Source organism: Syngnathus leptorhynchus, chromosome 2, assembly GCF_054491065.1.
Source record: "Syngnathus leptorhynchus isolate UIUO chromosome 2, UIUO_Slep, whole genome shotgun sequence".
Taxonomy (NCBI): Eukaryota; Metazoa; Chordata; class Actinopteri; order Syngnathiformes; family Syngnathidae; genus Syngnathus; species Syngnathus leptorhynchus.
The window spans coordinates 20,570,007-20,582,804 of NC_141196.1; the positions used below are offsets into that span (position 1 = coordinate 20,570,007).

A 12,798-nucleotide genomic window follows, 5' to 3' on the forward strand; every position below is an offset into this window, starting at 1 on the left:
ATCAATACAGTACAAGGACAATGCCATTAGAGCAAGCCTCCACTACCTTCATGTCGATCCGGTTGCCATAGCAGCGGTGTGGAGTAAAAGCTCTTCTATGCTGAAATTACAATCATTCCCAGACACAAATAATCACAATCAAACTTCATTTATGATGTGAAAATTGGGCCTCGCAACTTTTTGGTCTTTCTCCCAAACATCTAATGGTACGTTACACAGCATTCTTAAAAGTTATACCGATTGATGCAGCGTTTCCATATTTCCCAAAAATTAAGAATAGCTGCTACGTTTGTAAAATCATCTCAATAGTAGTAAGCAAAATAAAAGGTAGATAAATAAAACTAATTAAAAATAATAACTAAAAAGTGAATCAATTACATTTCATTAAATTATACATCCATCCATTTCAAATTTCACTCGTCCTCATTGGGGTCGCATGTGAGCTCGAGCCTGGGATGTGGACTACACTCTGGTGGACTGGTCACCGATCACTAGCAAACCAAACAACCATTCACATGCACATTCATACTTGCGGGAAATTTTGTGTTTTCATGTAGGAGAAAACAGGAGAACACGAAAAAATAAAATAAAACAGGCAAGCACAACGGAAACATACAAGAAGGGCCTGAGTCGAAATGTGAACCGAAGATTCAAATGAAAGTCAGGTAATATGCGCCACAGTGTTACAGATAACTAAACTATTGTATGCAAATTTGTTAGGAAAAAGGAACTGTAGGAATTCATTATTGTCTATGAACAAAGGACTGCTGAATCACAGTTTATGAAAATAAGATGCCTTCAAGTAAAAAACAAAAAAAAGCTACAGTGAAAGATAATGTGGACCGATAAACAGAAATGTTGCTAAAAGCAAAGACTTGAAGGACACCACAAAGGCAGTGAACGGGATCATCTGGGAGAGTGTCAGAACCAAGTGCATTCAAAAAGTAAATTCATGGCATTTTATAACATTTCCAAAAATAATGTTTATAATGGCACTGTGACAAAGGTTACAATTTTGCTATATGTATTTTGTCCCAATTTACAATTTTTGTCATGTATCTGATGAGGAAGTGTGTGGTTCTCTGTGGCCCCTCAGTAGCACTAATACAAAATTGGGGTCCCTTCATCATTTAAGTTGCCCTACCCTGATATAGAACTGGCTGTTTGCTAGCGAGACATGAGGCTGTACTGAGACATTAGACGTTATGAGAATGAATTGGTTTGTCCTGTCCTAGGACATATGATGAATGTCACCTAGTGCCACTTATTTCCGTGTTGTAAAATTTAAATGGCAAAAAGGGGCTGATTAACAGTCACATGCATGTACACATGCGTGTGCACACACACGCGCATACGCACACATGCAAACAACCTCGGCTAATCCAACAGTGTGTGCTTGAGAGATAAGGTGCATCATGTGTCTTTTTTTTCACATACTCTCTCTATTTCACTTCCCGTCTCACACCTCCTGTCTTCTCTTCCTCATTCTCTCTCTTGGAGGGTAGCACCTAATTCCCCCTAATTCTCTAATCCGGAGCAGGGCCACCACACAGGCTGGCTGTCAAGATATACAAAAACAGGCCTAAAATGAATGAACCATTTCATAGTGAATATACAAACAAAAAAAACTGGATGAGAAAAAGACATCCTGTATGTGGGTGTTGGGATGGGAACTAATACCAATGCAATAACCTTACTTGGCTTTCATTTTGAACTTGGCCCGCATGATGGTATGACCTCTACCTTTTTTTTAAAATATTTTGGCTTCCTATATCACAGTTTTTATTGCCTTTACATAGTACATAGCAACCAAAATCACCGCAACACCATCAGGAAATCAAATTGTTGTTTTTAGAACCGTGCGTTAAATATGCCATAACTATATGATATGGCACAAGTCTCTACCGTTTGGTAGCCGCGAGCGACGTGTGCCCAGCTGGCAAGAGCAAGTGTTGCTTCACTTTCTTTTTCTTCTTTTTCAATGTGGACATAGGCTAGTTCGTAATTCACGTTCCGTGTATAGGGTTTAAATATCATAATTTTTTTTCCAATGCATTTGAATGGACATCAAGTTTGGGTCCCATCCTTTCAATCCCAGTGCAATGTCAGTCTCGCATGGAGATACCTCTGTGTGGAAAAGAACACAGCAAATTTTGTGTGACCAATGAAAACAGGTACCCTCATTATATATAGAATGATCTGATGATAACCGCTGGCAACTTAGGTAGTGTATGACCTCATCTCTACCACCAATTGTTCGTGTGGCCCTACTCGCAGTAGTGTCAGCCAGGAGGATGACTTTAAAATTACAATAATCATATTATCCACCCATTCATTTTCCTAAGCGTTTTATCCTCACGCGGGTCATGGAGCCTATCCCAGCGGTCTTTAGACGGTAGACGGGGTACACCCTGAACTGGATGCCAGCCAATCGCAGGGCACACAGAGACAAACAACCATTCAGGCACACGCTTACACCTAAGTACAACTTAGATTGCTCAATTCACCTACCATGCATGTCTTTGGAAAAATTAGGAGGAAACCAGAGTACCCGGAAGAAACCCACGCAGGCACGGGGAGAACATGCAAACTCCACACAGGAAGGCCAGCGCCTCTGAATTGTGAGGTGGACGTGCTAACCAGTCAACTATCGTGCTGGTCATTTAAATACTAAAACAAAAACACAAAACTATTAATATTATTATTATTATTATTATCATTATTATTATAATTGCAGCTGCTGCTGTTGTCATAATTATGCATGAAATACAATGACATCCACCACACGCCTTCAGATGTCAGCCTGTGCCCTGATCGAATTTACCAAAATCACATTATATCATTTGTTTACCAACTGTGCCAGACTTAGATGTGGTCTAAGCAGGCGGAGAGTTCAGATGACTTTCTGCAACCATTATATGATGCGCTGGGCGGATGTCAAAGGACACACCATTGTTACCCCAGAACATTCAGCTTGCCGAGAAACAGCGCAACTAGGGTTGGACTTCTATTAGTTTTACTTTTGTGAATGACTTGGGAGACAAATACAAGCACTCACCTCTTCTGTTTGTTCCCAGTAGTAAGATTGTTCGATTGTTTCCTACTTAAAGAGTCCATGACTTGGCCAAACTCAGTGTTGACCAGACACATCCAGTAAGGATTTGCGTCGTAAATATTGAACAAGTTTAACCTTATACGTAATTGTTGGTCCGATTATTGTGAGAGCGGATCGGGAAAGAAAAATTAGTTTACATACACTCAACACCCCAGCATATTCAGTTAAGAGGGGCCTTAAGCGACATCCCATATAGGCATTTGTGTACCCAGACTTCGGAAGGTAGCGAGGCTAAACTCTACAATAAGAAGTTAAGAGAAGTTAAAAATGTGCCCGGAAAAGTGAGCTGTATGCTACATAAATTGCAACCTCCCTCTGCCCGCACAGTGGTGTGCGGAGTTCTGCCATGAAATTTCAGTAGTGAGGAGTTTGAGCCACTGGTTTTGCTGTAATTCAAAATACGAATATGAGAAAAAAATTAATTCAAGAAAATTAATTCCCCGTTTAAGCCAGCGGGATACAGCCAGCCAGCCATGAAGTATAAAACACAGTATATACAGTACACAAGACCTGCCAGCCAATCAAATGAGGTCATGGCCCCAGTCAGCCTGGATTTTAGAAACACCCTGGGGGAGGATCAGAAAATCACTTTCATCATAACCGCATGAACCCCCAAAAACTGTCATGGAAAAGTGACAACTCACGGCCTTTCCGATATGGAAAAGCAGTTTCAAGGTGAGGAGAGTAACTGACCAGGGCACAGAGGAGATCAACTGCTTCTAGGATGAGCTCCTGGTGTCCTATCCTCGTAACCCCCAACTCCTCCAGCTCCTGATGAGTGATGTGCAGAAGCTGCTCTCCGCCCATTTGCTCCCGCTCGAAACTCTTCACATACTGCTGGAGACAGTCATCCAGACCTAAGAGAAAATAGGAGGAGATTCAGGTCAACACATGGATCAAAATTGCATCATAGTTGAAAAACGATTATGACATTTTTGGCTGATTGAATAAAATAAAGAAATCAATAAAGACTCAGTGAGAACATCCAATGTTTCTTTTATTAATAACAACAAAGGTTGAGTTACATAGTCTAAATAAAATAGAAAGGGTTTTTTTATGTTTTGCTGGTATTTGTTGGGATTGGACGTTCCTGTGATATCTATCATTTTTGTGCAAAGGTTATTCAATGTTTCTTTTATTAATAACACCAAAGGTTGAGATCCATAATCTAACTGAAATAGTAAGGTTTTTTTCCGTTTTGCTGGTATTGCATGCTGGGATTGGACGTTCCTTTGATACCTATAATTTTTGTGCAATGGTTATTTTGTGCTTTTGCAATGCTGGCACATTTCCCAATTAAAATTGTGTCAAATGCACAGTACCCCTCAAGAGACGCAAGCAACCTATTGGCTTTTGATCTGCCATGCAGCATATAGATGTGGCGGTCTGGGATACTATTGATCAGTTAAGAGCTTCAGGCTTTGGCGAAAAAAAAAAAAAAAAAGTCAGCAAAAAGCACACCTCTCCACAGACCTAATGAACAAGCCCATTAGAAAATGAGAACGCGTGAAGCAAAATAGGCATGAGAGCATCCGACCCAGCATAACAGTACGCTAAAGTCTGCCTGTGAATGTTTGTTTCAAACACATCACACATACAAAACAAGTACGATTGCTGTTGATAAAGCTGAGTGAAAGCCGTAAGGAAAACACTGAGGCCCGAGGGAAGCGAGGATAACAGAGAGACAGTGTGGTAGCACCTTAACACGGTCAACACAGACATGCACATTAATCGCAAAGAAAGAATGAGAGAAATCTTGCTCTCAGTATGTCATGGGATACAGAAGGAAGAACATCAGCCCAGTGTTATTCCGAGAGACTCCCAATCTTGTTACATACGGCAAAGTAGAGAAAGTTTAAGTCTAACATATTTCTATGGACTGTTACTCCCCAAGCAGAAAAAAAAAGTATTGACAGTGGCTCATTTTGTTTGCTTCAGATGTGACAATTACACTCTTGATATTATCTCATGCAAGATCATGAAAATCTATTTTGCACACAAAAGCAGCAAACATCATTTTACAACCTTCATCCGATTGTGATTGCAATATAACAAATGTCAATAAAATGTTTAATAATGCCTGGAACAGTGATGACATTGCTCAGTCATTTTGCCAATATTATATGCATGTTATCCCAAAGATTCATCTTTTCAAGCTACAAACTGATTATATTTTTGATGACGGGGCATCCTTTGAAAAAAAAAAAAAAAAGAAGAGGCAGCAGATCTATGTATTTGCTATAGGTTTGATATACAGGAACTGAAAACCAACGTGATTGTAGTTATTTTATCGTAATGAGGCAACCTTTTGTTTGTTTGTTTGTTTGTTTGTTTGTTTGTTTGTTTGTTTGTTTGTTTGTTTGTTTGTTTGTTTGTTTTCCTCAAAATGTTCCCATTTCTCAAACAGTTTAGGTTATTTTATTCTCATAAATATTAGGGCGAAAACTTTAAAATTTCATGTGTACTCTGATATATTTTCATATAACACGAAATAAAAACAGGAAGAACAATTTTAATCGACGTTTCAACATTTGAACTGACAGTTAAAATCAATTGACCATCTAAAATGCCAAGCATACAATACTCAAAAATGCTACTAAAAATTAGAATACATAGAAATGCCAGTCTATGACTTACGTACATTGCTGCTAAGAATAAAATGTGCAAATCCGCATTCCTGCAGTTTAATATTGCCTTCCCTTTAAGATATTTCCTAGTAGAATACATTCACATAAATCATGGCCAGTCTTGACAGAGATATCTGCAAGTTGAGTGCATGAGCAGATTTCTTCATGCAGCCGGCAGCAATCGGAGCAGATACAGCCACGCTGAAATGATGGAGGCAGAGCAAACCCTGCAGCAAGTAACGAGGAATATGAATTCATGACTCCAAACATTACCATATGAGAGAGACACATTTGCTCCTCTCATTTGTACCTTAGCTTCCAAGGCAAGGAGGCATTTATGAATTGTGGCCAATGTGCCATATTATGAAGTCCGTTCTGGGTAAATAGAGCTATTTATTTGGAAAACCATCCTTTCATTGTACAGTTACAATTCAGGTTGTTCATCATCACTCTTTTGTATTTGTAAACATCTGTTTTCCACACATCAGTACCTAAACAACAATTTGAATTATAATCATTGAATGCGAATCAATCAATACACAATTTACAAGGTTCGTTTCATTCATCATGCAGTAAGCGGTTTACTACATTTCTAACTGCAGGACTAACAAATAGTGACCCCTTTCCCTAACGTTGGTCATGCAGTATAATACAAGTCAAACAAAAATTAGCCCCAGTGCAACTAAAATAAACGCAAATTTCTTTTTCATGACATAATGTCAGAAATGTCATTGTGTGCTATCTAGTTATCAACTCGCGGTGCTTTTCCCTTGAAGCTATTTGCCGGAAATAAAATGCTTTCTCTGCACACTGCAAGCACAAAAGACTGGAGTCAAGAGGAGAGAAGAGTGTTTCTTTGTTCATCGTAATGCAAAGTGTGCTTGGTGTGGATTTGATTTAAATTTGTTATCCCAAAGAATTCACTGCAGTCTTTTAACTTGATTTATATTGTCAATATCAGTATGTAGCTTCTTCATCTACATTTCATACAAGTCCCTCTAATATTTGCAATGTTTATCGGCAAAAGATAAGGGTTGCCAAGCAACCAACCAACCAACAGCAAGAGAAACCTCATCAAATTGATTTCGTTGTTGAATATAGCTCGGGATGAAAAAGCTTCTCAGCTGTGTCTTTCCCGCTTGTCCATTGACATTAACGTAAATCAGACAGTAAAATCAGTTTTTAGCGAGACCATGCGTGGGTCAGAGGGGAACTCGTGCAAAGAGCACTGACGTGCAATGCAGAATTCTGTCTTAATGCCTCGGCTTCTATCTTTGAGTTTCCGGTTGGAAAAAGTCCAAGTAAAAAAGAAGACTCAAACCTCACTAAAATATTCCTACTGTGAAATATTCATCACATCATGACAGAATAGTCTTAAGAAGGTGGCATTTTACCTCTCCTGTATGTAAGCTTTCAAGTGCACCCCAGCCTCCACTCCGAAACACAGCTTGCTCGATGTGGAGGCAATCTGGACTGATGGCACTTCTACAAGAAATATTCATCTTTACACAAGCTTACAAGCCAGGAGTGAATATTGCTGCTATTGAATACAATTTCTAACAGAGATTAGAGTTGTTTCAGCAAAAAGTAACAACAACAGTGAGACTCGTATGTATTTTAAGAATTTGGTATCATGCTTTCAAAATAATTTACTGACCTATCATTGGGGAAATAAACACTATATTTGTTAAAGACAAGGTCAACCCTAAAATGTTCTTCTCAATAATATGTTGTATGTGCCGCCAATTGTCTAAACACGGCGTTCTGATTAATATTGCGTTTGTGGAATATGAGTTAAGCAGCAACATCCACCTGCTTTTATCCATCTCGGGGGGGAGCCATTTTGCCACCTGCTGAGATGGATAAAAATAGGTGGATTTTGCCTATTTAATTCATATTGCACAAATGAAACAGTCATCAAGTGTGTTATCATGTTTCGACGAGTTGAGCGGCACAGAACGTATTACAAAGACAATTTTGGGCTTGATTACCCTTTTAAGTGAAATGTGATATTGTTCCACAGAAATTGCACATTTTGTCTGGAAAAAGATCTTTTTTGCCATGATCAGTGTTAGGATATCATATTATCCTAAAATTCACCGTGTCAAAATAACCTCGCGTAATGTTTATAACAGCAATTTTCTTCAAGATTTCAGAGTTGGCCCCAACAATATGTTCATGCTGATAGTATTTTTATGACTTGACAAAATTTGAACACGCTCCAAATAAAACAATAACCTCTATCCTGACCACAAACCAAACACATCAAGTGGCAGTGTTCTCTTTTCTTATTATTTGTGAGTGAATGGCAAATAAATACAAAATGGTCTACCAGGCTACAGTACAGAAGCAAATAGGGGGAAATAGGAAATGTCACAAGCAGATTATTTGCCTACACATGATTAGAAAAAAATACATGTTTGCCACTGGTTCAGCTGTTCTATTATTGCTGAGTTTCAGATTGCTGCAAGTAAGAAATATAAAACGTGGAGCCAACGATGTTTGACCTCAAAGCAATACAGTGAAAAGTAGGCAGAAAATGTTGCTGACATTTTTTTTTTTTACGTTAGATGCACATTAGTGCGTGTATGAGGAAAGCTAGTAGTTAAGGTACTATGCCTGTATAGGCTATATATATATTTTTTGCATCTCCCATAAATTTCCATGCAAACTAGATTCTTGGTATCTGGTCATTTAAGTGTAATTCAACTTTTATTTGAAGGGTTTTAGTTCTTTTTTTTCATTTATGACAATTGATAATGATTGCTGTCATCTCCATCTCAATCTCCAGCTTGGTGAATTTGAGAGCTTTCATTTCCCAGTTGGAGTTGCTGGAAGGTGGATTGCTTTCTCAACATACCTGAAACGGTCTAAGCAGCCCTCTCTTCTCACCTGAATTTGGTTACTTTGTTACTTAACACCTGACCAAACAAACCAGAAAGGAGGAGAAAATGTCTTTTTTTCCCCTCCCTCTTTTGAGTTCACAACAAAAATGTAATCACCCTTATGAAACTGTTGCTGATGGAACAACAGGTGCAAAAAGACACACACGCATCCGTGCATGCACATGGACACTCACACAGGATCCTTTGTCTGAGTGTCCGGCTAGAGCTAGTACTTTGATGAGATGCCCACTGCATCTCTCATTCTATGCACAGCTCAGCCATAAATGTGCGTTTCTCCATCATGGCCTCATTTCCTCCCCTCGTCTGAGGGAAGTGTTTTGTCCGTTTTGCAGCATGTTTTCCTATTTCTAAATTTCCTGCTCCACTCTCGCCACTGTGAGTCATTTACGCATGACGGACACTCGTGTGCATGTGTTTGTGCGTGCGTGCATATGTGTGTGTGTTAAAATTGGAGCATACATATGTGTCTCGCTCTGTGTATATACAGTACATGTGATCCAGGCATGTGTAGCGGGCATCTGTGTGTAGCGGGCATCTGTGTGTGGGTTCTACCTCCCCATCTTATGACATGTGTTGTGACTCCGACACATCAGATCTGGTTTCCATGGTTACCAATGCCCCACTTTAAGCTCCAGCTCCCAAGTTTGTGTGTATTTGTACGTGCGTGTGCGTCCATAAATGTGTACATGGCGTTCACCTACAGTAAACAGACAAAACCTCTTTTTTTTTTTTTTTTATTCAAACCAACAGAATGTGTTTCGTAATTATTTTGGAGCTACAATATGGACTCCTTTAAAGTTTGTAAACAACGTGGTGTTATTTTAGAGCCGTGGCTTAGCTGGAGCCAAAAATATCGAGCATGCTCGTATGAAAAAGCAGGTTTGCATGTTTGGCTGGCGATGATCAATTTCAACATTTCATGACTGGCAAAGGTTGGGATGTTATGTAGTTTCAAGTTTTTGATCTTATGGTTTTGGCAACTAAAACCATGAAAAAACATTTTTCTACATATAGGTAGCAGTGTTTACTGCTGGCTTCCTTTCCTTTGCTTCCAGCTAACACTGTGACGTCACCATGATGTAGGCTGTAAAGAGGTCTATAGCCAAATAGAATTTTGAGGGCGCAAAAACTGCCTACTGAAAGTTGGCGACTACTGAGTGGAAGCCTCTTCACACAGTTACCAAGGCGATGTAAAGGAACGCTCCACGTCCGACATATACAAAACATCCATCCATCCATCCAACCATCCATCCATCCATCCATCCATCCATCCATCCATCCATCCATCCATCCATCCATCCATCCATCCATCCATCCATCCATCCATCCATCCATCCATCCAACCATCCATCCATCCATCCATCCATCCATCCATCCATCCATCCAACCATCCATCCATCCATCCATCCATCCATCCATCCATCCATCCATCCATCCATCCATCCATCCATCCATCCATCCATCCATCCATGCATCCTCTTCCTAAATGCCATTGTTCTGCCATGGTGAGATTTTGCCATGAGGGCAATCAGAGGGGTAAACAGGTGCAAACGGCATTCAACTGTCAAACTTTGTAATTGACTTTTGGTAGTTACTTTTCGGAATAAATACAACGTTTTGAAATCAATGATTAATGTATTTTATTAATCAATATGAATCAAAATAAGTGGGATTATTGTTTGCAATCACCCATCCCTACCAATACAGTACATATGTGTGTATTGCAACAAACACCTATACGTATTTTTAAAAGTTTTCATAATCGTACAGTATTTCGTTTTTTATTATTTCATTTCTCTCCCGTCAGATATTCAGACTTGTGTTTTTATTTATTGGGTTCGAGCCATTTCATATAGGAAGGATTTATACACATCACGGATGGGCTTCTGCCTAATGTGCAAATTGGACGGCTGATATGCTGACACAGAATTAGAGTTAAAGGCCTTTAAATTGAGAATACACAGCCAGGGAAAGTCTTGAGCGCCATCACAAAATAAAGGAACATAAGAGGGCCTGGTTGTCTTTCACCCATTTGCTAGCAAATTCAAACAGAAAAAGAACATCTGGGAGATTCTTTCTGTACAAGAATCAGTCCATAATTCTACTTGGTTGGCAGTAGAAATAGATTATCTGTCAAAAGGTTCATCGACCCCATATTGGTCTCATTCAAATTGACCCAACTTCCTTTTATTCCAAATTAGGTTGTTTTGAACCCAGCATTATAAGGGTTTTGTATGCTTTCTTTGACTTGACTGGGATTCACAGGCCATCATTGTAAATTTGTTTGTTGGGATACTTCCTTGAATAGATCAAATCTGATTAACCTGATACATGACTGCACTTCTTGCAGATGGTCTGCCCATTCAATTATTCTACTATCATACTGTTTTTGGAACAAACATAATTAGAAGAAGAATGTGCTGTCTTTTGTCATGGACTAAATAAAATACTCATAGTATTTAGTTTAGCTAGTTTGTTTGTTTGTTTGTTTGTTTGTTTGTTTGTTTGTTTGCTTGCTTGCTTGCTTGCTTGCTTGCTTGCTTGCTTGCTTTCGTAGGAATAAAACATTATTGCATTTTAGACATCCAAGTACATCTGTACACCTGCGTACGTATATGAATGTGCGGATTTGCTCAGTCTTCATGTGACAGTTTAAAACTGATCATTCATGGATTATTCACAACTTTTTAAACAGGCATTTTTTTCTGCCTCATGTGATGGGGACTGGACACTATATTCTGACTTGTTTGTGTATGACACACTTTGACTTTTCAAAATATAAAGAAATACTATAAAAAGGCTCTAAAGGGCCAAACTCCATCAGTGCATGCATTTTCTGAACCACTTTAATAATAAATAATAACAATAAAAATTTCATTTGCCACAGAAGTGTGACACTGGCTGGCCAAGCCATGGATTTTTGCAGGCTGGAGGACTTGTGTGGTGGCTGTCATTATATTCCATTCATAAATATAAAAACAGCGTGCATAAAACCTTCGGAATAATTGTAGAAATCATTTGCATGGGAGGGTCACACACAGACACGTGCAATCGGGGTGGAAGGGGGTCCCACTTCACGCATCTGTCATTTCTTTGAGCAACTATACATCATCCACCCATTTAGGTCTGATTGTGGTTCCTTATAAATGTACTTATTGCGCTTCAACCTTCTGCATAGACATAGAAAAACAGTTTCTTCTACTGTCATGCCTCTCACATGTCGATTTGAAAACAAGTTAGAGGAGCCGCATTAATTGGTGGCAAAGCAAGACGGCTGTGTGCATGTCCACAATGACGCAACACGCCTTTTTTTCAACTGTGCCAACTGAAGTTATCAAAACATTGTCTAGGCCATTTTCACACAGTTCGACAGTTTGGTGTGCTAGACTTGTACCAGGCACTAAAAAAATAAATAAAAATAGAACCCTGAACCTTTATGATACTGTCAATACCTTACTTTCCCAACAGCCTCTTTTAGTGATTGTTTGTTTTGGGGTCATTGTCCTCTCCGGCAATGCATGCTCGATAGGATTGATTTATTTTCAAAACCCTTTCACTTCTTTCTGCTGATGAATCCCTTTGAGATTTGGAGTTTTGCGCCATTATCTTGCTATTTGACGAATTTGGTTGTATCTTTCTTGAAACTGACCAACAAAACAAAAACAAACGTTGCTATCTAGCCGACCTATGTTTAAGTGCTCAACTGTTCAAGTACTTTTCTAAACCATGTTTTCAAAAAATTTTACTTCTTAAAATGATGTTCTGTGTACTGAAGAAAATTTGCAATGCCAAATTCATATTAAAAATTGCATTTTAGAATTTGAAATAACAAACAGCAGTTTCAGTACATTAAGTGTTTTTGGAAGACAGTCTGCCACATTCCGTGTCTGTCAAATACAAATACGCACGTAGAGGAAACTCCTCCAGTGTGGGTGTTGAAAATAAATGCTGATGACTCATCTTTCTATGAGCCTTGTTGTTCTGCTTGAAGTCTTTCACCAGCACACAAAGTCTAGTCTCCTGCTCAAATAGATTAACCTTGCAGAATAAAAGATTCCTAAAAATGCACCTCGGAAATCTCCCGGGAATATGTATGTTGTCTTCTGATATTGATTTAAATCAACTAAGTAATGCACGTATCATTTATGGA

At 38.9% G+C, this 12,798-nt stretch overlaps 1 protein-coding gene across 2 annotated transcripts in view; it reads right to left on the reverse strand.

The window, feature by feature from the left end:
• LOC147061201 (connector enhancer of kinase suppressor of ras 2) overlaps window positions 1-12,798 on the reverse strand; it is a 52,518-nt gene that overhangs the window by 36,420 nt on the left and 3,300 nt on the right. For both annotated transcript variants that reach the window (XM_085901290.1, XM_085901298.1), the window contains exon 2: window positions 3,809-3,972. In XM_085901290.1, coding sequence (XP_085757416.1) covers window positions 3,809-3,972 — 164 coding nt within the window. The remainder of the gene's footprint in view (window positions 1-3,808; window positions 3,973-12,798) is intronic.